At 39.2% G+C, this 27914-nt stretch overlaps 2 protein-coding genes across 2 annotated transcripts in view; one reads left to right on the top strand and one right to left on the bottom strand.

Moving 5' to 3' along the window:
* tnfrsfa (tumor necrosis factor receptor superfamily, member a) overlaps window positions 1–16615 on the top strand; it is a 29576-nt gene extending 12961 nt beyond the window's left edge. The window contains exons 2-10 of the mRNA XM_065244170.1: window positions 6981–7137; window positions 7888–8016; window positions 10007–10118; window positions 11008–11144; window positions 11272–11358; window positions 11506–11540; window positions 11649–11948; window positions 12738–12774; window positions 14546–16615. Of these exons, the coding sequence (XP_065100242.1) occupies window positions 6981–7137; window positions 7888–8016; window positions 10007–10118; window positions 11008–11144; window positions 11272–11358; window positions 11506–11540; window positions 11649–11948; window positions 12738–12774; window positions 14546–14835 (1284 nt within the window). The 3' untranslated portion in view covers window positions 14836–16615. The remainder of the gene's footprint in view (window positions 1–6980; window positions 7138–7887; window positions 8017–10006; window positions 10119–11007; window positions 11145–11271; window positions 11359–11505; window positions 11541–11648; window positions 11949–12737; window positions 12775–14545) is intronic.
* A 1633-nt stretch (window positions 16616–18248) lies between these two features.
* LOC135721728 (pyroglutamylated RF-amide peptide receptor) overlaps window positions 18249–27914 on the bottom strand; it is a 31514-nt gene continuing 21848 nt past the window's right edge. Inside the window, exon 8 of the mRNA XM_065244169.2 lies at window positions 18249–27259. The gene's annotated coding sequence lies outside the window, so the exon portion shown is untranslated. The remainder of the gene's footprint in view (window positions 27260–27914) is intronic.

Raw genomic sequence — 27914 nt, 5'->3', positions numbered from 1 at the left:
ATACATACTCTGGGGAAGCCACATTCTTTAAAAAGTTTTGTGAAATGTCCCCTTAATACTTCAAAAAGTAACGTTTGGTCAAGGTTTTAGGTTGGGTAATATATGCAGAAAATATAGTATATGGCATGTAGGGCTGTCACTTTTCGTTCGAAAATCGATTGCTTAATCGATCGAAACAACCAAAAAAAAGTTTCGAAAACGAAAATAGGCAATCGATTTTAACCAAATATTTACACTATTAATTTTAAAAGAATTATGGAAGATTGGAAAATCGAAATACGCAGCTGGCAACGAAGTACCCGAGTTTCCCTGGGACATCAGTGCGGTCGGAGTGCGTCTTCTGATGGACATATAGTGAATGAAAAGCACTCTGCTCTGGACCCCTAAAATGTTGATCGACTTGTTTTCCTGACCAATAATTTGTAATGGCCCTAGTCTTTTTGCGCATTTCATTATGCCTGCCTAGTGCCGCCTAAGTGTCGGTTACGTTTAATAAAAAAAATACACAGCATGTTCTCAACTTCAAGTAAGTCTATTTAAAGTTTCATTTTTGAACAGTTGTTTGAAATGGATCGAATCATTATTTAAAATATTTTTTGAATTGCCTAAATCATAAAAGCAGCCGTTTGAAGCCTGCAGTAATGTTTTTCATTTATGCCAGCAGTCCACTCTGCATATTTTTTTAGAGAATGTAGCACTACTGTTGCTGTTTTTATTCTGCACGAAACTTTATGACAATGAATAAGAAATATTGCTGACTTGTGCGTTTCAGGCGCTCTCTTTACATTTGTCTGTTATTTGGCGTTGAAAATGGAAACGTCTTTTTTAGACATGGAAAATCGATTTTACAATCGATTCAATGAACACTTATATATTAAAAATCGAAAATGATTTTTTCACAAAAGTGACAGCCCTAATGGCATGTGGGTGTTAGTTGGGATATACGTGCATGTGCAATTGTGCATGATGCTCTTTTTTTGTTTGTTTGTTTAAATTTCTTATTTATTTAATTCAACACTAAAACAAGCTCTTCACTTACTGAATTGTTGTGATGCTGAAATATGAATGTTGAAATATTTTCCTTAAGATATGAATGTTGGTTATATAATTACTTTTTTAATACGATTTAAATTTGTTTTAAAAAAGAATGGTCATATTGCATTTTGTTTGCTATCGCATATTGCATTTTACAAAAATTATCTGGACAGGAGTAGTTTTCTAAACAATGGATAATAACATAGCATGTCTTTCATCATTATTCTAATTTGGATGAAAATTGTATTGCTGATGCAACACTATGGGGTGTTTCCCGGACAGGTCAGGTTTTACCATAATCCCAGATTAAAATGCATGTTGTAGCTGCCTTAATTTAAAAACACCTTGCACTGACATATTTTAAAATAAATCAATTTTTTTCTTAAGATGCACACCAGTATTGTTTTTTGTAAGGTTAGTTTGTAAAAACTATTGTTTAATTTACTAAGGCCTAATCCTGGATTAACAGGGTTTCCCGCAGAAAATTTGTTAGTTAAGGTGGTAGGGTTGTGCAGGTGGGCGGGCCGGGGGCGTGGCAATCAATGATGAAAATATTTTATTTAAAACACTCAAATAAAACTCAATTTTGAAGAAACTATGACAGAAAATGAACACATACTAGATTATTAATGAATTAAATGTTTTATCAACAGGCTAATTAACCTCCAGACAGTGACGGACCATGTCTTTCTGTCATTTTGGCCATGTTGTAGTTTGGTGGAATTTTTTTTTTGGACGACCTAGTTAAGGTGGTAGGGTATCCCAGCTTAGGTGGGCCGCCCGAACTGAAAAGTGCTGCGGGAAACCCTGATTAATCTAAAATCTGTCCAGGAATCTGCCCCTATGTATATAATGTATAAGATGCTACAACAGTGATTATTCTAATTTTTTTGTGATCTGATTACTTCTTTATTAAATTGGATTTAAATATTTAAACTTTATTTTACCTATACATTTTTATAGTAATACATTACTTTTAATTAAATTTAACTTAAGATAAATGCTTGTCTAGTCCTAGTATTACTTAAAAAGCCCTCTTGGCAAAATAAGATACAATTGTCTAACATTATAAACAACAAGGAAGTCACATTGTTGTTTACCAAAGCCGACAGAAGCTGGAAAAACTACTAAAGTGCGTCAGCACATCTTTTCCCTTTTCGGTAAACAGCCAATCATTACGTCTGATTTTGTTTTGTTTGTTCATAGTTTAGTTAGGCGCTGTCAGGCTGACAAGTTAGTTCTAGTGAAAGCTGACATTCACAGTTCGTGATTCACAGGTCAGGAATGTGCAACCAGGAAGTGATGTCACCCATCCATGCCCCCCCATATCTCCCAATCCATGCCAAGAAATCCAGACCACCTGTTTGTGAACAGAAGTGTTGCTATGGAGACAGGAGTACAGAGTTTCCATAGGATTCGCACAGAGGTCTAACATGCAGTTAGGAAAGTTGTTTCGACTGGTTTTTAATGAGCTCCTGGAATATAGATGTTTTTTAAACCGGCTCCACTGTCATTGGTCTATTCTTCGTCTGTTGAATGATGTCATCGACAGATTAGTGAACTTTGGCCCAGATGGGCTTGCGTGACGTTGTACATGTGTTAGGGGGGATAAGGGAACAGGTGTCGGACATTAACACAACTCTTAATTTTTCAGCTAGCTGCAAACTGTTGCTCACGCTTCACCCGCTACGAACTTCTTGCACCGTCTGGGAAAGTTGTAGACTTTGTGGAATGTGTGTGTTTGGGTGTGAGAAAGTGTGTTGTGTTGAGATCATTAGCGTGAGTTTTAATGCTCCGCTCGCCTGAATGGCCCCAGTGTCATTGTGGAGTCCGAAAAATCCTTCACTCTCCATTTTTCTTTTCTTCCCAAACTCTTATGCGTCTACCCTCTCTGTCTGTCTCTCACACTCCGTCTATTGTATCTCTCTTGCTTCACTCGTTCTCTTCAGATTCCTCCACCACTTCATAGCCGGCGCTCTCTGACCCCACCTCCCGACGGCTGTGTCTAAATGGTGCGATTGTGCGTGTGTGTGTGTGCGCGGACGTCTGTGGAAAGTCTGACGCGAGCGAGGAGAGAACGCAGCTCGAGTGCGCTGCTCGATCCAGGAAACTCCCTTAGAACAACAAGGCATGGCTGATATCCAGAGACTTCCACTGGAGCCAAAGTTTGTCTCAGACTTCCCTCCAACACACACACTTTGGCTCTCACACGTACGTCGGGTTAGCCATGCAACCTCTTCTTGCAGTTTCATTGTCTTGAAGATGAGTTTTACTGTCTGTAGACCCTCAGTGACTTTCATTACCCTCAAGGCTGATCGACTTGACCTGTCTTTCAACAAGAAGACCATTGTACACTTCAGCAAGTTCCAAACATTACATCTTTAACCACAAATATGAGTGTCTCTCTCTCTCTTTCTTTCTCTTGTTTAGAGGGATGTTTGTTTATTTCAGCTTTTAAAGATTGGTTCATCTGCAAATACGCAATTTTGACCATATTAAAAGTTGGCCAGGCTTATGGCTGTTGCCACTGTATTGCATTTCAGCATATTCCCTAATACCCCTGTGCTCTGCAGTGACTTAACGCAGCTGTTCAGCTGTATTTGATACTAGTTTACAAGTAACAATCTGTTGTTACTTTGCTGTATGTTCCCGCTGGTGGCCTGTCTGTTTTAGCAACACTGTTGCTATTCTACTTGGATTGATCCGTATTGTGTTGTCATAACAGCTAAAACTTTTTATGTAACAGTTTATCAGCCTCATTGCAGAAACTTGTAAACATTACGGCATGTGAAAAGTAAGACTAAGGCAGAATCACACTACCACCATAGTACTATTCTGTACTACTCTGCAGTATGCGTTGTGCACAGTATGCAAATGGTCTATATTTATGGAATACCCAGATGTTGGGCAGATACATCCAAAATGTGCGGTATATAGTCAAAGCACACTGCATGCAATAATGTATCACACATTACAATGTGCTAAACTTGATCTTTAATTCACATTGATGAATAAATTAGAAATTAATACAGCTGCAACTTTTTGACTTTTTATGTGACTTTTATTGCAAGGAATTAATACATTGGAAGGCAAATTGGATAAAAAATTGTATGTGATTGTATGCAGGGGTTAGCCATTTATAAGATGTATGCAGTCTACAAATGCGACCTCCAAACGGCCAGCATTTTACCTCCATGAAAAATCTCGTGACACAAGTAATTTTGCGATTTCATGTTTAATCAGAAATGTGTGCGTGTACTGTCGAGTACGTGTGGTTTCAAAAATCCGGCGGTGCATTATATGCGAAGGTCTGGCATGCGCCTTCAGGAGATGCATTGCATTTAAGTACGTTTCAATTATGTAGCGGGATATATTCGTAAATATTACTCGCAATAATTGTTCGTTTTGTTTCACCCATTTTCTCTAATGTACTCTACTCACATTTATTTCGGCCTCATGACGGCTTTCTAAACCCTATCTCTCAATATCCACGTCAGCCATCAAAAAACTCATATCGTTCGCTTATAAAAATCTTAAAGGAACTGTTCAAACAACAGTTCAATAAAAAAATAGTTGTATTAAAAGTGCTGTAGGTGCAAGAAAGCTTGCCTAACATTATAAATGCACTTGTTAAGTTTACCATTGTTTCTTTTAACATCAGTTCGGTACTATAAACGATGTTCCCAGTGCTGGTCATTGGCCAGTTCACTATCTTTTGTCTTTTTGTCTCTGAGGATAATGGGAAATGTAGGCCATAGATGGAGCCAGCGGTGTCGAGTTGCCGTTAAGGTGTATGGCGGCGGTTTTGTGTGTCTGTGAGAATGTGGGACATTTGAAGTGGTGGCTCTAAAGTGTGTTGTTATGCAGTAAATGAGGCCTTCTCATTGTGACACGCTGAAAAGAGGGAGAAGAAAGAAGGGAGGCCTCAGGGACCGAATAAAGTGCTCGTCTGAAGTTGAAGACCCTCGCTCATCATGCAGAGAGCCCATACAGAGAGCTGCTGTTGACTCCCTCTCTTACACAAACCCCCCTCTATGTGATCACAGTGACCCCCAAATATCTTTCCTCCCCTTTAGTTTTGACACACAACGTGTGTGTAACTCGTCTCTACTTTCCTCTCTATCTCCCACACACATTTGTTTTCTTTGAACATCTATGAAACAGCCGTTTCCCATATGGGTCTGGTCTCTGATACACACAGGCCTTTTTTTATTTTTAAAACCCATTGGATTTTATTAGCATATGGTTTAGCTACTTGAAAGATCAAGTTTTTTTAACGTGCTTATGGTTAAACTTTACGACAAGGTTGTTTTTGTTACTATAAATGATTTAGGTGTCATGATTTATTATGAGTAACGATTTTTAACATTTATTATTCTTTACCACACAATACAAATATTAAAGAGACAATCCACTTTTTCAAAAATATGCTTATTTTCCAGCTTCTCTATAGTTAAACATTAGATTTTTTTACCATTTTGGAATCTATTCAGCTCCTCTCTGGGTCTGGTGCTAGCACTTTTAGCATAGCTTAGCATAATCCCTTGAATCTGATTAGACCATTAGCATCGCACTCAAAAATATCCAAAGAGTTTCGATATTTTTTTCTATTTAAAACTTCTGTAGTAAAGACTTTTGTAGTTTCATCGTGTACTAAGACAGACGGAAAATTAAAAGTTGCGATTTTCTAGGCAGAGATGGTTAGGAACTATACTCTCATTCTGGCGTAATAATCAAGGAATTTGCTGCCACAACATGGCTGCAGGAGGTGCAATGATATTACACAGCAGACAAAAATTGTCCCCTGCTATTTTCTGGCAGTGCGTAATATCACTAGACGATGCTAATGGTCTAATCACATTCAATGGATTGTGCTAAGCTATGCTAAAAGTAGTACCTTTCAATAGCAGGGGACTATTTTCGGGCACAGCTTAATATTTTTGCGCCTCCTGCAGCCATGTTACGGCAGCAAAGTCCTTGATATTAACGCCAAAATATGAGCATACTAGTTCCTAGCCATATCTGCCTAGAAAATCGCAATATTTTTTTTTTTAAATTCTGTCGATCTTAGTACACAATGTTACTATGGAAGAGTCAAGTTTTAAATAGGAAAAATATTGAAACTCTTTGGTTATTTTTTTTGCGCATTGCTAATGGTCTAATCGGATTCAATGGGTTATGCTAGAAGTGGCGATCGGCTCAATGGATTCCAAAACGGTAAGAATCAAATGTTTAACTCTAGGGGAGCGTCCATTTTAAGCAAAAATATGTTGTCTTAATGCATTAAGTTGTGTAATTTTAATATAAAATGTGTTTTGCGTCATGCATTGCATGCGTTGTGAGCTTTGTGAAGGTAGATGGTTTTGTTCTGGTCCGGGATAAGAGATTCTCTCCCACTCTGTTAATTTGCTTTGCTCTACAGATGTGCACATCAGATGGTTTGAATTAAATACTAGATTGCTCACACAAGGTCAGCTATGAGAACGCAGGATTCCTCTCTTATTGCATCTGTATTTGAAAGGGAGAGAGAGCATTGAAACCATGTGAAAGTACAAACCTGGTGTTTCTCCTGAAGAAGCATCTTATCTTTTAATGTCAACTGATTATCCGTTTAAGAGGAGACGCTCTCAGTGGTGTCCTGTTACTTTAAACAATAGAGGCACAAATGTGTGAATGTGTATCTAGACGTCAAATGTCTGGTACTACTGAGCAATAACTTATGACCATGTCGGTCGTTTAACATCACTAAATCGAACCAGGGTTTCAAACCTTCTTATATATGGATGAAGTGTACGGCCAAAAATTGAACATGTCATAAATAACTAAAAAAGTCTGTGGTGAGCAGGTTTGTTACTTTCTATTACTAAGCTTTGGGTGAAAAAATGTAATTTGCAAGATGTTCATAAAGGAAAAATCTCTGATCTTTTTTGCTCTTGCTCCTGTAGGTTGTTCTCTTCTGTGCTTTGAACCTTGGGATTCATGGGGCAGCAGAGATCGCGTCAATGGGAGAGCTGCAGCAGAACCGTACAGCAAGACAGCTGAACTGTATGGAGAACCACGAATATCCTCACAATGGCTTCTGCTGCAAGAACTGTGAAGCTGGTAAGTAAGCAGTGATGATTCTTCACTGAAGTTCACGTCAAACGATGAGAACTTACAGAAGAAAGGTCGGTACTGAAAACATAGCTCATTCAAAACATGGTAAATAAGTAAATTAACCCATGACATTTATTTTAATCTGCATTTATTGTCTAAGCCACAGTCAAAAACTACAGTTTTGAAAATCAATTTTTATAGTTTTATATGAGAAATTAAGATGAATAATTTTATTATAGATTATTCACAATTACATTTTCATATACTCTTCACTTTTTAAGGGAAAAATCACTGTTTTTTAAATATTTCACTATGTTCTTACCTCAACTTAGAATTAATACAAACCTATCTTTTTTCAATGTGTGCACTCTTAATATTGTACAGCGCTTTGTGAATGTGTTAGCATTTAGCCTAGCCCCATTCATTCCTATGGCTCCAAACAAAAGTTTATTTTTTTTGCCAATACTTACTCGTGTAACTACTCATGTAACAGTCTTTAAATAGGGAAAACATGGAAGTGTTTGGTGGCTTCTAAATTCATCCCTGTTTGGATCCTAAGGAATGAATGGGGCTAGGCTAAATGCTAACACATTCACAATGCCCTGTACAAAGATTAGTGCATGCATTGAAAAAAGATGGTTATGTATTACTTCATCTAAGTTGAGGTAAGAACATAGTAAAATATAAAAAAAACGGTGGTGTTTTCCTTTAATGTCTCCTATGAAATTTGTTTAACACTGTCTTTTCTGTTTGCAGGCACTTATGTGAGTGAGAAGTGTACTACGGATCAGGAGAAGGGCACATGTACCCCATGTAAGCAGGGCACGTATGCTGAACACCCTACGGGCATGGAGCAGTGTCTGCAGTGCAGCCAGTGCCACAGGGGTAATGCTCTCAAAAATCAACTCCGGTTATTGCTTAAAAAAGTGCCAGTTCTGGGGTCTCATTTATAAAGTGGGGGTACGCACAAAACAGGTCTGGGAACGTGCATACGCCAGTTCCCACACAAAGGTTGTTTATAAAAAACTAATTTGACAGGAGAATGGGCTTACAGGGTGGGATTTGAGGATGATTCATGTGCGCACACTTGCAGGTGATCTTTGATTTATAAAGGGTACGTTGCTTTGTTTTATAAGTCTTAATATTTTTTGGTTTTGTGTGTACGCAGACTTTAAGTAAGGATCCTATGCACAGTTTTATAAATGAGACCCCTGCTGTTTAAAGGCGTACGTTACTCAAAAATGAAACTTGATTTAATGCCGTTTCAAATCTGTATAAAATTATTGCATTGGCAGAACACACATCAGATATTTACCATCTGTGTTTTAATATCCAAGTTGCTTTTTCTGTATAGTGAATGTGAATGGGGAGCTGTCTTTACCATTTACATTCATTGATTGTTTAGATATTCTGCAAAATCTAAATAATTTTGTGTTCTGTATACAGATTAGAAACGAGTAAATGGTGACAAGTTTTACCTACAGTAAGTGCCTAGTGTAGTCTGTGTCTGGCACTTGGAGATACATCCAAAATCCAAAGTTTTCCAGTAGACGGCCATCTTTAGTCTGCATTGGAGCTCAAGAAAAGCAGAGCACTTAGGAATGTACAATTTATACAAATGAATAATAGGACACACATGGTCTTCGGCATGCTGGGAAAGCAATAACGCATCATAGTGACTACTGGACAAAAACAATTAACCTCGGCACAAGAAATTACAGTAGACTAGACAAAACAAGCTTTCATAAACTGATTATGTGTTAGCTTCGCCATTCTTTGCTTTTGAAAATTCAGGCTCTCCTTTACGAAAAATGGAAAAACTTTGGCACGCTGTGAGCCGCAAACAGGACGGGACGTCTGAAGCACATTGAAGTCATCACAGAAAGCTTCACTGTGACGGCCCGTTCTTCTGCAAAGCTATTTAGTCTGTATCTGGTTACAATGAAATCAAAGCCATTCATTTACTTTCTGTTTATTTTGATTGGACAGCCCCGTTCACCGTTTATTAAACCATTTGATTTACCTAAACACTTAGCCTCTCTCCCACAATATCGTCCACAGATCCAAATTCTGTTGTAAACATCACAAACCTGCATAAACAAAATCTCGCCCACCCGTTTAGACAATAAGGCTCCCATAGGATTCACATGAGGATGGGGACATAAGCAGAGCGCCCCTGAATAGAGCCGAGTCTAATGTTTCCCGTGCCGGACACATCACTCCTGGGAATCTGATCTCCTAACGTTACACGGCCTAGGTGTGGCCCCACTCCTGTGTTCTTTCTTTAGCCATATGAGTTTGTGAATGTGCGTATTTACCCGTGTATGCACTTTTGCAGTGATTATGTGTGTGGATGTTTTATGATGACTGGGTGTGTCTGCGTCAGGTGGTGTCTTGTTCAGTTTCTGTGTTGTTTGTGGCATGAGGAGGGGCAATGAATCACATCCAATTTCGCCCTTTTGCATGCTGAGTCACAGAGGTGTGCGAGTTAAGACCGCCTTTTAGCTAATATTAGCAATTTTAAGTTATTCTTTTTTCTGGAATCTGATGTAGATTAAATCTGGATTCTGATTGATCTAAGCATTCAGTCACACATTAAATCGTTATTTATTCTGAATCTGAATTAATTTTTAATATAACTAGAGTTTTTGCTTTCAGATGTGCATTGCAACCATTTTTTATGTATTTATTAAGTTTTAATAATAATTTTACACAAAAAACGTCTTTCATAACAATGATTTGGTGTAAAACAGTCTGGATCAATTTATTCATGCGCTCTTCAGTCTTTCAGTTTCTCAGATGCTTTTGTCCAACTTCTCGTTCATTCCTTCACCCATTTCTCCCTCACTTATCTCTTCTTCTCTTCTCATTTCAGATCAGATTGTGGTAGCAGACTGCACCAGCACAAGCAACACCAAATGTGAATGCAAGAGTGGTTTCTACTGCTTGCCGGACGAGCCATGCGAAGTGTGCAAGAAGTGCAAAGAGTGAGTTCTGCAATACGCCGTTCCCATCGACCGACAAATCGGACACTCCCAGTTGCAGTCCTCTTAAAGGGACAATCCACTTTTTTGAAAATATGCTCATTTACCAGCTCCCCAGAGTTAAACATTTGAATCTAACCGTTTTGGAATACATTTAGCCGATTTCCGGGTCTGGCGCTAGCACTTTTAGCATAGCTTAGCACAATCCATTAAATCTGATTAGACCATTAGCATCGCGCTCAAAAATAACCAAAGAGTTTTGAAATTTTTCCTATTTAAAACCTGAGTCTTCTGTAGTTACATCGTGTACTATTGCTAACCAAGGAGACTATTTTCGGGCAGTGCGTAATATCACTACGCCTGCTGCAGCCATGTTACAGCAGCAAAGTCCTTAATTATTACGCCAGAATGAGAGTATAGTTCCTAGCCATATCTGCCTAGAAAATCACAACTTTTAATTTTCTGGCGGTCTTAGTACACGATGTAACTATAGAAGAGTCAAGTTTTAAATTGGGAAAAATATCGAAACTCTTTTGGTTATTTTTTTTGCGCGATGCTAATGGTCAAATCAGATTCAATGGATTGTGCTAAGCTATGCTAAAAGTGCTAGCGCCAGACCCGGAAATCGGCTACATGTATTCCAAAACGGTTAGATTCAAATGTTTAACTCTAGGGAAGCTGGAAATTGAGCATATTTTTTTAAAAAGTGGAGTGTCCCTTTAACCCTTAAGCCCCCCACCTTAGATCAGCCAATGACTCAGATTTCCTGTCCACTGAATCACCCCCTTGGGCCTTTACCGTGCTATTCATAATGACAGTCATTTAAAAATTCAGATTTAAAGTCTTCACCCTTCACACCCTTTTAAAAGTCCTTATGTCTTTGGTTTTGCAGGTGCAAAGATGATGAGGAAGTAGTGAGCAAATGCACAGCCACGTCCAATGCAAAGTGCAGGAAACGGACTATAGGTCCAACGGAAGAACCATCGGGCCAGCCAACGCCGTCCAGTGACAGTGGGCCTATAGTTGCAGGCAAGCACTTGTGTTTTAGTAATGCATATAAATGAAACCTAATATAAGTGCCCATATCATTGATAAATAATTTTAGATATTAGCTACAGAACCGAAGGATTAAATTAGTTTTTCTGGTTTTCTTTAGTCGTTGTTGTACCGTTGTTGATCTTGGTGCTTCTGGTCGTGCTCCTACTTTGGTTTATCTGGAAAAAGCGCCAACGTAGACAAAGTGGTATGTCAAAAATATTTTTCTCTGTCAAAGACATTCCAAAAACTTTTTTGTAACAAGATTTTTTTAACAAAAAAAATTCACCTTGAGAATTACATTCGAATAGTATTAAAATATAAATGTCATTTTTTATTGTCATCTTTGTTTCAGAAACTGCTGATTTGAATGAGGTGAAGGTTCCAATCGTAAGTGTCATGCTGTGCCATATTAAATTTTATTAGTTTTTTATTTTACCCTCTAAACTTTCAGCTGTAATTGTGTGATTTTAATCGTTTGCTTTTCACATCACTCAGGATGTTGTGTGCCCAAAATCCGATGAGGAGCAAGAGAACAGCCGCAATGCTGGACTAGAGAGAACGGAGGTGGAACGTCCAGAGTCCCGCCCATTGTTGTCTCAAGAAACCCAGGAAACGAGCAAGAGCATGCCCGTGGAAGATGATGATCGGGGATTGGGCGACAGCTTGCCAAACACGACCAGCTCTTCCCAAACGAGCCTGTCTGCCATCCCTCTAAACATGTGTAATGGGGACTCACCTCAGCCAAGCCCTCCAGCCCAAAGACAGCCAATGAGGGAAACAGAGACGTGTTCACAGGTTAGTAAGAATAAGGTCCTTTCATACTGTGCTTTCACACCAGACGCGAATGAAACGAATAAATCACAATATTTGCGTGTATTGTGATACTTGAATAGTTAACTTTTATGTTAACTTTCGCCATTCGCGCAGGAAATTCAGACGCGAAAACTCTCAATTTGCCTAGTTTAGCTAGTTTGTTAGTGTGTGTATATATTACGAAAAAGATGCATCATACAGCTCCGGGTGTACATATGTAGTGATGACAATTTGTCCTCCATTGTTTTGCCTGCGCTTGCTACGTCGTAATCACATCACTACTAGAGCAAGCTCCTGATTAGTTAAAGTGGCACGAATATCCACCAAAGTCCTGATTTTTCAATCATATGTGCCACCCATAGGCTGTAGAAAAAAGATGGACAACGTCCATTCACTCTCTTCCATTGGTAAAAAGTGAAGCCGCCAGGGTCCCGATATGGCCTGACATCTTGAGTCATCTTGAGCGATTTCGGGACCAGTCCTGCACAGTAGTGAGCAGGAAGTAAAGCCATGAAATCAAGGCCCCGCCCTCGCAGAATGCACATATCACAGCTGTCAATCATGATGTCACACCACCGTTTTTATAGGATTACATAGCTAACTAAAAAACAAACTTATTTTAAAAACAAATTTGAATTAAATCAGCGTGATAAAAACTACAGTAAATGACAGAAACCAGCTTCGGAAAATTCGCCTCTGGTGTGAACGCCCCCATACAGTTTAAACAGAGAAATGCAGCATAATAATGATTGATGTTTTCTTTATCTGTAGGATGATGGTCCACTCAGAAAGCTTGTTCCTCTTCTTGGTAAGATTCAATATTTTTATTTAAAGCTTTTACAAACAATTCAAAATCACCTAAACCAAAGTTAAATCGAAGTACACTGCCAGAAGAAAATTGTTAAAATGGTCCTAGCTGTCACTGGGGCGGCACCCCTCAAAAAGGTCCTAATATATACCATTTAGGTACAGATATGTATACATTTGGTACCAAAATGTACCTTTAAGGTACTAATACACTAATATCTAGTGCTCTGCAAAAAATGCCTTTCTTAATTTTCTTTTTTTTGTATTTTTGTCTTGTTTTCAGTACAAATATTGTTAAACTAAGATGTATTGCCTTGAGCAAAATGACTTAAGAAAATAAGTCTAGTTTTTAGACAATAAATATACAATTTAAGTGAATTTGTGCTTAAAACAAGCAAACATATCTGTCAATGGGGTGAGGAAAAAAAATCTTGAAATAAGTTTACTTTTTTCTTAACCACTTAATTCAAGAAAACATTTCTCCTTATTTTTGCTTATTTTAAGCACAAATTCACTTAAATTGTATATTTTTTGTCTAATAACTACACATTTTCATTTTGCTCATCAAGAAAATATTTTAGATATTTTTACTGTAAACATAAAAATACACTTTCTTACTTAGTATTTTTGTCTTTTTTCAGTACAAATAAAAATTCTTAAAGATGTATTTTCTTGAGCAAAATGACCTAAGAAAATAAGTCTAAGTTTTTAGACTAAAATATAAAATTTGTGCTTAAAAAAGCAAAAAAAATTCATTGGCAGATTTTTTGCTTGTTTAAGCACTATTTTACCCAAAGTTTATATTTTTTGTCTACAACTAGACTTATTTTCCTAGGTGATTTTGCTCATCAAGAAAATACATCTTAATTTAAGAATTTTTAGATATTTTAACTGAAAACAAGACAAAAATACAGAAAGTCAGAAAGAAGTCAGAAAAAATCTGCCAATGGAAAAAGACATTTTTTCTTGAATTTACTTATTACAAGAAAAAAAATCAGCAAAAAATGTCTTATTCCATTGGCAGATTTTTTTGCTTGTTTTAGGCAAAAATTAGCTTAAATTTGATATGTTTGCCTAAAAACTACAGTTATTTTCTTAGGTCATTTGCTCATCAAGAAAATACATCTTGATTTAAGAATTTTTAGATATTTGAAAACAAGACAAAAATACTAAGTAAGAAAGTCCGAAGAAAATAAGTTTAGTTTTTAGACCAAAAATATCCAATTTAAGTGATTTTGTGCATAAAAAAGCAAAAAAAAATCTGCCAATGGGGTAAACAAATTTTTCTTGAATTTTTCTTGAATTTAGTGTTTAAGAAAAATGTTCAAGATTTTTTTGCTTATCCCACTGGCCGATTTTTTTTGCTTGTTTTATGCACAAAATCACTTAAATGTGATATCTTCGGTCTAAAAACTGGTTGGGTCGTTTTGCTCATCAATAAATAGCACCTTTAAGAAATTTTTTTTTTTTTTTTTTTTTTGCTGAAATCAAGCAAAAATACTAAGAATGTTTTTTCTTGAGAATCATTTTTTGCAGTGTAGGGACCTTTTTACTAGACATTGTACAACCCAGCAAAAGTTTTTGGTTTCTTTTTGTCCTTTCATGACTGAATCCAATTAAGTGATTTAGGAGCCAAAGAGCTAGCTTAATCTTAAATGAATATTACATTTTTAATTGCACGTAAGAAATCCAAAGCTTCCTGATTCCCAATTAATTTCCAGTGCATATTCCATTAAACCAATTTTAACGTTTCATCTCTTTGGCTTTAATAGGTGAGGAGGAGTCTCTGAGGAAGAGCTTCGACCTTTTCGACGCCCTTGACGTTCGGATCCTCAACAAGTTCTTCCGTAGCATCGGCGTGAGCGACAACTCGATCAAGATGGCCGAGACGCAGAATCCCGAAGACAAAGTCTACAACCTTCTGCAAGTTTGGATGCAGAAGGAGGGGCTTCGAGCGGACATCAACACCTTACTTCAGTCTCTGCTGGACCTGAATCAGAGATATTCAGCCGAACAAATAGTCTCTAAAGCTTTAGATAAAGGCTTTTACAGATCCGAGTGAAGACTTTATAACCGTTAAAAAACCTCTTGTGGCATAATCTTCCTTTAATGGATCTCAAGTGCCAACCATGGAGATTTCTTTCTCTGTAGCAGTGGGTTTAAAAGCCAACACTGGACACTTTGAGGATTTACACTGGCTAACAGAAGAGGGCGCTGTGCATGCTAGAAGTATTTGGTGCCTTAGCCCTCAGGCTTTTAAACTACAGGTTGGTCCAAAAGACTACATGCTTTTGGTTTTTGCCAAATGTTCAAGTTTATATGAGTTAGTGTAAATAGTTGGACGCTGTTGTGTTTATCGTGACCATGTAGGGCACAATAATTGTCAAATATCAAGCACAAGCTGAAGATTTGGACAAGGCTTGTCTTTACACTACATGCCCTAATTCACTGATGAATGAACAAAAACACTTCATGACTGCAAACTACAGACGACTCGGTAGTGGAATAATTCAGACATACACGTAAGGTTTCGTTTTAATGTCATGGTTGTTACAAAAAATATTGTATGCCTCCGCCCCATGTCATTTGCTGAAAGTTGAATTCCAAAATCTGTTCTTATTCTTCTTTGTGCGTGGCAACAATGGCATCTTTCCTTATTTATATTTTAAATAAGTGACATATTTATTTATATTTTGTAATTGCATATTATTTATACCTGTTAACAATATCTTCTCAAGTGTTTTCTAAAACATTTATCATGACTGAGAGATGTTCACACCTCCGGCTCTTTTCAAGCAGATAGGCTGGATGAGATTCAGTGATGCCACACAGAGTCCGTCTGTAACTAAGACATTTCTACATTTGTACTTATTATTTTTTTTACTGTGTCCTACCACGCGGACACACGTGATGAGTTTTGTACCACGGTCAGTATCACGCTTGCAACCGCTTCCGCAGATCGAATTCAGGCGTTTCAAAGTTCTGCCTGACTTCTCTTGTTTTATGGGCGTTAGTGCACAGGTACGTGTTAATAGTTAAGATGAAGGAAGTGTATACTCATCCAAACTACTTGCAGTTCGCATCGTTTTGCCTAGGATGTACATAGTTTAGTCAAGAAAGGAAACTAATAGATATATATTTATAGAAACCCCATGTGCACAACTTAATGAAGTAAAGACTGCCTAAACCGCGAAGGAACAAATTTAAATTTAAATGAACATATGTTATCTAAATACATAGGGTCCCTAAAGTTATACATAAACACCTGACTGAGCTGCAAAACTGTGTAGCTTTATACATGTATGAAATATGGCCTTTTAGATATATTTTCAGTGTTCAGAAATGCTGATCTCAGATGAGTTAGCAAGGAAAGCTGAGGTGGATTGGCACAATGTCTCCCCCTCTTGTTAGATAATGAAATTGTAGAGCTGTCGTACAGTGCCGGCGCTGCACCGATTGACGTAGAATTAAATAGCAAGAGAAAAACTGCATCAGTTTTAAGGGACTTTCTTTCTGTTCTGGCAATCACATGTTTTATTCCTTTGCACTGAATTTAACATTAAAAAAGACTTAAAATAGGTGCAGGATTTTTTCCCTTATCTGTTTAAGGGAATTTTTAGTTTTATACTTTTTTAAAATTGAATGCACATTGCTTTTCAATTACGCCTCTTAACACAGTTTGTCTCTGCTAGCTATTTTCACTGTATCTCTGTGATTAGAAGTCTATTTCGCGTATCTTTTCCCCCCTAGACAATTGTTTGCTCGTTTTTGAATGTAAAATGTTTGCTGTTACAAAGTTATTTGTAAATGGCTGTTTTAAAATAAAAATACAAAATCTTAAATGTTTCTGTGGTAATTGATTTTATTTATAATTTAGTCTAAAATGCATTTTGGTTAGCTTATTAGTCTAACAAATGTTATTCTGATGTTTGTTTGTTTGTTTGTTTGTTTGTTTGTTTGTTTGTTTGTTTGTTTGTTTGTTTAAAAAAAATCTTAGTATTGTTGTCTTGTTTTCAGTAAAAATATCTAAAAATTCTTAAATTTAAGATGCGTTTTCTTGATATGCAAAACGACCCAAGAAAATAAGTCTAGTTTTTAGACCAAAAATATCAAATTTAAGTGGTTTTGTGCATAAAATAAGCAAAAAATCTGCCAATGAGGTAAGCATTTTTTTTTTTTTTTGCTTGTTTTATGCACAAAATCACTTAAATTTTGGTCTAATAAACTAAACTTATTTTCTTGGGTCGTTTTGCTCATCAAGAAAAAGCATCTTAATTTAAGAATTTTTAGATATTTTTATTGAAAACGAAACAAAAATACTAAGAATTATTTTTCTTGAAAATCTTTTTTTGCAGTGTAACTACAAAAAAATTAAGTTCAAAATTTGCATTTGCCGATAAAAGTTCTTAAATAAATAAAAAAGTGCAAATGTAATAATCTAAGAGATAAACGTATGCAATTGACTGCGATACCAAGTTCTGCCACTAGAGGTCAATGTTAGATACAGCTCATACACTGCAAAAAAATGATTTAAGAAAAACAATTCTTAGTATTTTTGGCTTGTTTTAATAATTTTTAGATATTTTTACTGAAATGAAGATGCTTTTTCTTGATGAGCAAAACGACCCAAGAAAATAAGTCTAGTTTTTAAACCAAAAATATTGAATTTAAGTGATTTTGTGCATAAAACAAGCAAAAAAATCTGCCAATGGGGTAAGCAAAAAAGCTTGAACATTTTTTTTAAACACTAAATTCAAGAATAATTCAAGAAAAATTTGCTTACCCCATTTGCAGATTTTTTTTGCTTGTTTTATGCACAAAATTACTTAAATTCAATATTTTTGGTCTAAAAACTAGAGTTATTTTCTTGGGTCGTTTTGGTCGTTTTTGTGTTTAATTAGGGTTGGAACAAAACTCTGCAGGACAATGGCCCTCCAGGACCAGGGTTCCCCACCCCTGCTCTAGAGGGACGCACACATCAAACACTACAGAAGACTCAAACAATGCTCATACACCTGAATATAGCTAATTTTGGTATGACTTCAGGTAAACTTATGGAGATAAAAATGTGTCACCATGGCAACAAGACTTTTTCAACATTAGATTTTAAAGTGTATAATAATAATCATAGTAGTAAAATAAAGTCCTCTGCATTTTTGTCCCCATACTTTAAGCCATTTAATGATTGAAATGTTCACTCCCACATACTGCTGGGAATAGAAGTGTTAATCAGTCATTCATAAGAGAAGAACAAACCCCAGGGTATTTGCAGGTTAAAGGAAGTGAAAGACTTATTATCCAGTCAAAAAATACATTCAGGAATCACATCAGGTTCAGATTCAAAGCTTTTATTGTCTTATGCACAATGACATTCTTCTGCACTGTAAAAAAATGCAAAGTTTTGCAAAGTTAAAAAAATTGATTTTGGAAGTCAATTCAACATAATAGTTTTTATAAGTTATGTCAACTAGTTAAAGTTGTTTAACTTAATGTTAAATATATGCTGATTTGACAAAAAATGCTGCCTTTAATTTTTTTTACAGTGTACCTATCAAACGTAGACATTTCATAATAATACAATTATCTAGACAACTTTAATTTAAACATTTGTAATCCTGTAGAAAAATATATGTAGCAGGATTAGGTGAGCTGTGATTGACAGTTATCACAACCTATTAGGGAGTGGCAGTCCCCTTTTAAGCGGCGATTGGCTGCTGCCCGAGATGCGTCATGTCCGGCTTTCCCCCTTGGTGTTCGCAACGATAGCGACAGAGCGTTTGTCTATCGTGCTGGTGCCCTCCTGTACTTGAGTGGGTTAAATGACTGTTTACCCTCAGTTAGCTGTTGTTTACCGATGTTGGTAAACCTGTGCTGTAAACTGTAATGTGTCTGAGGTGATGCCACTGTTTGGATTCTCCCTTTTGTTCTACGCCGTGCTTCCTCCATTGCTGCAGTTTGATTTTCGCGCTGCTGTGTCGTACCACTGAAACGACGTCACTATCTTTACCGTGATACCATGGACTGTACACTGTCTGGTTTCTAAGTTTTACCGCAAAAGTTCTATTTCTCAGTGGAGGACATTGAAGCTGGCGTATGGACTTTGTGTTCGCGCCGTATGATTTCTTCTGTGTAGCTCATTTGCCATTTATTGGTGTGTGTTGCTTTACTTTCAGGGGCTGGGGGTTTCCACGGGCAAAGGATCTTGTAATGGTGGTGGTACAGTGTCGATGGTTGCCGTGCTACACATTTTTGCTGTGTATGAGTGTGTGTGCTCTGAACTCACGGTGTGGTGTGTGAGTGCTTTTTGATAATTTGCGCCAGTGATCACTCCTGTGGGAACCTCAGCCCTGTAAGTTGATGTTTTGTATTTTTATTTGTTATGTTAACTGTTGCCAGTCATTGTATTTGTGGAAATTATATTTTCTTTTCTACAGTCGTTTTGTACTTTTGTATAATTTTGTGTTGTGTGATAATGTGATGTTTTAAGATCATCTGTTTTGTGTCTTTTATGGTTGGAGTGTAAGAGAGCTGTGTGTGGAGTAACATCAGTCTATGCCTGTTTTAAGTCATTCTCCTACCTCAACGAAGGTTGTGAAAATAAATCTTATATTTTTGTATTATACCCACGTCTCCTGCTCATTGCTCTTGTTCTGAGGAATGAACTTGTGTGCCTTACCGCCTTTTTGGGTGTAAGGATTATTTCCCTGGGTGTAAGTCCCGGGGTGGCGTAGTCGGAGTTTTATGCAAAATCTTTGCTTTCGTCACGAAGCTATCCCCCAACCCCCTCGTCATGCCACATCTTGGCGTAGTCGGCAGGATCCTCGAATTTTGAGTGCAGAGACGTGGGTATTGTTTTTTTTATTTATGTGTATGTGGGTGTGTTTTTTTGTTTATGTCTTGTAGGAACCAGACAGCGGCAGTTTTCGTGTTGGAATCCCAGCACAATTTGTTGCTGGGCTTGCGTGGTCCGATCGTTTGCGGTAAGTGGTCCTTGGTTCTAGGAACGGAGGACGAATCACACAGGTTAATACATTTAGAGGCTCCGTAGAGGTAAAATGTGTTATTGGGTTAAGAACAAGAGGGGGAATCTGAATGTATTGAGTAGAGGGCCAGTTGGGTTTTTATGGGCATGTTGTGACCATTTGGGCACGTCGGGCATGGCGTATCATTAAAGGCACCATAAAATTGGTTGTTGTGCTCGTAATCATTTTGTATGATCTGTACTGTTCTGTTGTGTCTGAAGGTAGGGTATTACTGAGGTGGTATTTGCCTGTGACTTCAATTTTACGAAGGGTTGGGGAGGTACGAATCGGTCCCATGTCATTTGGGGTCCCTCAGAGTCTGGGGTGGAACCATCTGATAAGTTTATTGGTAGGAGATGTACCCCCCCAGGTTAGTCATATTCAGATGGGGTCCCTCAGAGGTTGAGGTGGAACCATCTTATGAATTTTATATTATAGGAGATGTACACCTATGTCAGTTTTATGAAGGGATGGGGAGGTACAAATCGGTCCCATGTCATTTGTGGTCAGATGGGGTCCCTCAGAGTCTGAGGTGGAACCATCTGACGAGTTTATTGGTAGGAGATGTACCCCCCCCCCAGGTCAGTCATTTTCAGATGGGGTCCCTCAGAGTTTGAGGTGGAATCATCTGATGAATTTTACTATGCAGGAGACGTGTTCCCCGTATCAGTCAGTTCTGTGTTGTGGTTGGAGGTGCTAATCGGTCCCATGTCATTCGTTGTCGGATGAGGTCCCTCCGAGTGAGGTGGAACCATCCGATGAGTTTGATTGGTAGGAGACGTACCCCCCGGTTAGTTATTTTCAGATGGGGTCCCTCAGAGTTTAGAGTGAAACCATCTGCTACATTTTATTGCACTTGAGGAAGCTCTTGTTGTAGTCATCTGTCATTGGAGAGTATGTCAGGTCAGTACTCCAACTGATACCACTTCCTTTAATCAGCGGGCACAGCTTTTCTGTCTTGCAGAGTGGATCGTAAAGGTTGTGCCTTTTTCCGACCTTGGGGCTGAGCACCCTGAGGTGGGTTTTGTTTTGTTCACCGTCGGGGCGACGTTGCAGAAACTTGGGGTGGATTGTAGCAGGATTAGGTGAGCTGTGATTGACAGTTATCACAACCTATTAGGGAGTGGCAGTCCCCTTTTAAGCGGCGATTGGCTGCTGCCCGAGATGCGTCATGTCCGGCTTTCCCCCTTGGTGTTCGCAACGATAGCGACAGAGCGTTTGTCTATCGTGCTGGTGCCCTCCTGTACTTGAGTGGGTTAAATGACTGTTTACCCTCAGTTAGCTGTTGTTTACCGATGTTGGTAAACCTGTGCTGTAAACTGTAATGTGTCTGAGGTGATGCCACTGTTTGGATTCTCCCTTTTGTTCTACGCCGTGCTTCCTCCATTGCTGCAGTTTGATTTTCGCGCTGCTGTGTCGTACCACTGAAACGACGTCACTATCTTTACCGTGATACCATGGACTGTACACTGTCTGGTTTCTAAGTTTTACCGCAAAAGTTCTATTTCTCAGTGGAGGACATTGAAGCTGGCGTATGGACTTTGTGTTCGCGCCGTATGATTTCTTCTGTGTAGCTCATTTGCCATTTATTGGTGTGTGTTGCTTTACTTTCAGGGGCTGGGGGTTTCCACGGGCAAAGGATCTTGTAATGGTGGTGGTACAGTGTCGATGGTTGCCGTGCTACACATTTTTGCTGTGTATGAGTGTGTGTGCTCTGAACTCACGGTGTGGTGTGTGAGTGCTTTTTGATAATTTGCGCCAGTGATCACTCCTGTGGGAACCTCAGCCCTGTAAGTTGATGTTTTGTATTTTTATTTGTTATGTTAACTGTTGCCAGTCATTGTATTTGTGGAAATTATATTTTCTTTTCTACAGTCGTTTTGTACTTTTGTATAATTTTGTGTTGTGTGATAATGTGATGTTTTAAGATCATCTGTTTTGTGTCTTTTATGGTTGGAGTGTAAGAGAGCTGTGTGTGGAGTAACATCAGTCTATGCCTGTTTTAAGTCATTCTCCTACCTCAACGAAGGTTGTGAAAATAAATCTTATATTTTTGTATTATACCCACGTCTCCTGCTCATTGCTCTTGTTCTGAGGAATGAACTTGTGTGCCTTACCGCCTTTTTGGGTGTAAGGATTATTTCCCTGGGTGTAAGTCCCGGGGTGGCGTAGTCGGAGTTTTATGCAAAATCTTTGCTTTCGTCACGAAGCTATCCCCCAACCCCCTCGTCATGCCACATCTTGGCGTAGTCGGCAGGATCCTCGAATTTTGAGTGCAGAGACGTGGGTATTGTTTTTTTTATTTATGTGTATGTGGGTGTGTTTTTTTGTTTATGTCTTGTAGGAACCAGACAGCGGCAGTTTTCGTGTTGGAATCCCAGCACAATTTGTTGCTGGGCTTGCGTGGTCCGATCGTTTGCGGTAAGTGGTCCTTGGTTCTAGGAACGGAGGACGAATCACACAGGTTAATACATTTAGAGGCTCCGTAGAGGTAAAATGTGTTATTGGGTTAAGAACAAGAGGGGGAATCTGAATGTATTGAGTAGAGGGCCAGTTGGGTTTTTATGGGCATGTTGTGACCATTTGGGCACGTCGGGCATGGCGTATCATTAAAGGCACCATAAAATTGGTTGTTGTGCTCGTAATCATTTTGTATGATCTGTACTGTTCTGTTGTGTCTGAAGGTAGGGTATTACTGAGGTGGTATTTGCCTGTGACTTCAATTTTACGAAGGGTTGGGGAGGTACGAATCGGTCCCATGTCATTTGGGGTCCCTCAGAGTCTGGGGTGGAACCATCTGATAAGTTTATTGGTAGGAGATGTACCCCCCCAGGTTAGTCATATTCAGATGGGGTCCCTCAGAGGTTGAGGTGGAACCATCTTATGAATTTTATATTATAGGAGATGTACACCTATGTCAGTTTTATGAAGGGATGGGGAGGTACAAATCGGTCCCATGTCATTTGTGGTCAGATGGGGTCCCTCAGAGTCTGAGGTGGAACCATCTGACGAGTTTATTGGTAGGAGATGTACCCCCCCCCCAGGTCAGTCATTTTCAGATGGGGTCCCTCAGAGTTTGAGGTGGAATCATCTGATGAATTTTACTATGCAGGAGACGTGTTCCCCGTATCAGTCAGTTCTGTGTTGTGGTTGGAGGTGCTAATCGGTCCCATGTCATTCGTTGTCGGATGAGGTCCCTCCGAGTGAGGTGGAACCATCCGATGAGTTTGATTGGTAGGAGACGTACCCCCCGGTTAGTTATTTTCAGATGGGGTCCCTCAGAGTTTAGAGTGAAACCATCTGCTACATTTTATTGCACTTGAGGAAGCTCTTGTTGTAGTCATCTGTCATTGGAGAGTATGTCAGGTCAGTACTCCAACTGATACCACTTCCTTTAATCAGCGGGCACAGCTTTTCTGTCTTGCAGAGTGGATCGTAAAGGTTGTGCCTTTTTCCGACCTTGGGGCTGAGCACCCTGAGGTGGGTTTTGTTTTGTTCACCGTCGGGGCGACGTTGCAGAAACTTGGGGTGGATTGTAGCAGGATTAGGTGAGCTGTGATTGACAGTTATCACAACCTATTAGGGAGTGGCAGTCCCCTTTTAAGCGGCGATTGGCTGCTGCCCGAGATGCGTCATGTCCGGCTTTCCCCCTTGGTGTTCGCAACGATAGCGACAGAGCGTTTGTCTATCGTGCTGGTGCCCTCCTGTACTTGAGTGGGTTAAATGACTGTTTACCCTCAGTTAGCTGTTGTTTACCGATGTTGGTAAACCTGTGCTGTAAACTGTAATGTGTCTGAGGTGATGCCACTGTTTGGATTCTCCCTTTTGTTCTACGCCGTGCTTCCTCCATTGCTGCAGTTTGATTTTCGCGCTGCTGTGTCGTACCACTGAAACGACGTCACTATCTTTACCGTGATACCATGGACTGTACACTGTCTGGTTTCTAAGTTTTACCGCAAAAGTTCTATTTCTCAGTGGAGGACATTGAAGCTGGCGTATGGACTTTGTGTTCGCGCCGTATGATTTCTTCTGTGTAGCTCATTTGCCATTTATTGGTGTGTGTTGCTTTACTTTCAGGGGCTGGGGGTTTCCACGGGCAAAGGATCTTGTAATGGTGGTGGTACAGTGTCGATGGTTGCCGTGCTACACATTTTTGCTGTGTATGAGTGTGTGTGCTCTGAACTCACGGTGTGGTGTGTGAGTGCTTTTTGATAATTTGCGCCAGTGATCACTCCTGTGGGAACCTCAGCCCTGTAAGTTGATGTTTTGTATTTTTATTTGTTATGTTAACTGTTGCCAGTCATTGTATTTGTGGAAATTATATTTTCTTTTCTACAGTCGTTTTGTACTTTTGTATAATTTTGTGTTGTGTGATAATGTGATGTTTTAAGATCATCTGTTTTGTGTCTTTTATGGTTGGAGTGTAAGAGAGCTGTGTGTGGAGTAACATCAGTCTATGCCTGTTTTAAGTCATTCTCCTACCTCAACGAAGGTTGTGAAAATAAATCTTATATTTTTGTATTATACCCACGTCTCCTGCTCATTGCTCTTGTTCTGAGGAATGAACTTGTGTGCCTTACCGCCTTTTTGGGTGTAAGGATTATTTCCCTGGGTGTAAGTCCCGGGGTGGCGTAGTCGGAGTTTTATGCAAAATCTTTGCTTTCGTCACGAAGCTATCCCCCAACCCCCTCGTCATGCCACATCTTGGCGTAGTCGGCAGGATCCTCGAATTTTGAGTGCAGAGACGTGGGTATTGTTTTTTTTATTTATGTGTATGTGGGTGTGTTTTTTTGTTTATGTCTTGTAGGAACCAGACAGCGGCAGTTTTCGTGTTGGAATCCCAGCACAATTTGTTGCTGGGCTTGCGTGGTCCGATCGTTTGCGGTAAGTGGTCCTTGGTTCTAGGAACGGAGGACGAATCACACAGGTTAATACATTTAGAGGCTCCGTAGAGGTAAAATGTGTTATTGGGTTAAGAACAAGAGGGGGAATCTGAATGTATTGAGTAGAGGGCCAGTTGGGTTTTTATGGGCATGTTGTGACCATTTGGGCACGTCGGGCATGGCGTATCATTAAAGGCACCATAAAATTGGTTGTTGTGCTCGTAATCATTTTGTATGATCTGTACTGTTCTGTTGTGTCTGAAGGTAGGGTATTACTGAGGTGGTATTTGCCTGTGACTTCAATTTTACGAAGGGTTGGGGAGGTACGAATCGGTCCCATGTCATTTGGGGTCCCTCAGAGTCTGGGGTGGAACCATCTGATAAGTTTATTGGTAGGAGATGTACCCCCCCAGGTTAGTCATATTCAGATGGGGTCCCTCAGAGGTTGAGGTGGAACCATCTTATGAATTTTATATTATAGGAGATGTACACCTATGTCAGTTTTATGAAGGGATGGGGAGGTACAAATCGGTCCCATGTCATTTGTGGTCAGATGGGGTCCCTCAGAGTCTGAGGTGGAACCATCTGACGAGTTTATTGGTAGGAGATGTACCCCCCCCCCAGGTCAGTCATTTTCAGATGGGGTCCCTCAGAGTTTGAGGTGGAATCATCTGATGAATTTTACTATGCAGGAGACGTGTTCCCCGTATCAGTCAGTTCTGTGTTGTGGTTGGAGGTGCTAATCGGTCCCATGTCATTCGTTGTCGGATGAGGTCCCTCCGAGTGAGGTGGAACCATCCGATGAGTTTGATTGGTAGGAGACGTACCCCCCGGTTAGTTATTTTCAGATGGGGTCCCTCAGAGTTTAGAGTGAAACCATCTGCTACATTTTATTGCACTTGAGGAAGCTCTTGTTGTAGTCATCTGTCATTGGAGAGTATGTCAGGTCAGTACTCCAACTGATACCACTTCCTTTAATCAGCGGGCACAGCTTTTCTGTCTTGCAGAGTGGATCGTAAAGGTTGTGCCTTTTTCCGACCTTGGGGCTGAGCACCCTGAGGTGGGTTTTGTTTTGTTCACCGTCGGGGCGACGTTGCAGAAACTTGGGGTGGATTGTAGCAGGATTAGGTGAGCTGTGATTGACAGTTATCACAACCTATTAGGGAGTGGCAGTCCCCTTTTAAGCGGCGATTGGCTGCTGCCCGAGATGCGTCATGTCCGGCTTTCCCCCTTGGTGTTCGCAACGATAGCGACAGAGCGTTTGTCTATCGTGCTGGTGCCCTCCTGTACTTGAGTGGGTTAAATGACTGTTTACCCTCAGTTAGCTGTTGTTTACCGATGTTGGTAAACCTGTGCTGTAAACTGTAATGTGTCTGAGGTGATGCCACTGTTTGGATTCTCCCTTTTGTTCTACGCCGTGCTTCCTCCATTGCTGCAGTTTGATTTTCGCGCTGCTGTGTCGTACCACTGAAACGACGTCACTATCTTTACCGTGATACCATGGACTGTACACTGTCTGGTTTCTAAGTTTTACCGCAAAAGTTCTATTTCTCAGTGGAGGACATTGAAGCTGGCGTATGGACTTTGTGTTCGCGCCGTATGATTTCTTCTGTGTAGCTCATTTGCCATTTATTGGTGTGTGTTGCTTTACTTTCAGGGGCTGGGGGTTTCCACGGGCAAAGGATCTTGTAATGGTGGTGGTACAGTGTCGATGGTTGCCGTGCTACACATTTTTGCTGTGTATGAGTGTGTGTGCTCTGAACTCACGGTGTGGTGTGTGAGTGCTTTTTGATAATTTGCGCCAGTGATCACTCCTGTGGGAACCTCAGCCCTGTAAGTTGATGTTTTGTATTTTTATTTGTTATGTTAACTGTTGCCAGTCATTGTATTTGTGGAAATTATATTTTCTTTTCTACAGTCGTTTTGTACTTTTGTATAATTTTGTGTTGTGTGATAATGTGATGTTTTAAGATCATCTGTTTTGTGTCTTTTATGGTTGGAGTGTAAGAGAGCTGTGTGTGGAGTAACATCAGTCTATGCCTGTTTTAAGTCATTCTCCTACCTCAACGAAGGTTGTGAAAATAAATCTTATATTTTTGTATTATACCCACGTCTCCTGCTCATTGCTCTTGTTCTGAGGAATGAACTTGTGTGCCTTACCGCCTTTTTGGGTGTAAGGATTATTTCCCTGGGTGTAAGTCCCGGGGTGGCGTAGTCGGAGTTTTATGCAAAATCTTTGCTTTCGTCACGAAGCTATCCCCCAACCCCCTCGTCATGCCACATATATAAGCTTTCAAATATACAAACATAATATACAATATCATTGAAAATCAGACTATTATGGTTCTGGTGGGCTGTGGGATCCGTTGCCAGATTTCCCTTCTGTGTCTTCTGCCACTTTGATATAAATCCACCCCCTTCATGGTGGATGTGATGCACTTAACTCTCATCTACAGTATTTAAGCATCTCCAAAGCAAGCTGCAGACCCCTGCTGAATAATCTTTAACTCCAGTGACTTCCAGCAGACTTGAGCCCAACCACATGGAGACAGAAATCAAAGGCCAGAGGCTAAACATCACCCTGAAAATAAGGAAGACAAATATTTGTGTGTAAATAGATCTATTAAATTAATTATGTCTTATTGTGTGCACAGAATTTTTTTTTTACTGAAACTAGATGAATTTGCAGAATGATATAACATAGCCATCATTACACCGTCGTTAACTATAGACCCGATAGAAGTCCAGCTATGAGTAAACCACTTATAGCCAAAATAAACTTGAATTTGGTTACATTTTTGCCTAAATAAATAGTGAGATTATAATATGATAGGTCATCATGTAAGCAAAGTCCACAGTGATTATGTATATGTTTGATTACAAAATGAGATAACTTTATTTATTCTAAACATGTTTATTATTATGTTATCATGTTTTTATTGTTTTGCTTTTATTAAGATTAAAGTATTTTTAAAGATTTTATCTCATTTTGGAACCAAAGTCTTCATTTGATTTCATTTATTTTGGGGGATGCTATGGTTAGATGTCTCTTAAATTTTCACTTACAACCCAAATGTTGCCTTGTTTAAGCCTATGGACTAGTCTGGACAGTGTTTGAATGGCTATTAGATGTCTTTTAAACACAATAAAACTTGCTGGGATAATTTTTACTATTCTAAAACAGTATTTTAGTTATTTCATCATCATTTACCCTTTCAATTTCCAAATCAATTTCC

This window comes from Paramisgurnus dabryanus, chromosome 18, assembly GCF_030506205.2.
Source record: "Paramisgurnus dabryanus chromosome 18, PD_genome_1.1, whole genome shotgun sequence".
Classification (NCBI taxonomy): domain Eukaryota; kingdom Metazoa; phylum Chordata; class Actinopteri; order Cypriniformes; family Cobitidae; genus Paramisgurnus; species Paramisgurnus dabryanus.
The sequence above is the reverse complement of the archived record's forward strand: the minus strand, read 5'-3'. Positions and strand labels throughout refer to the sequence as shown.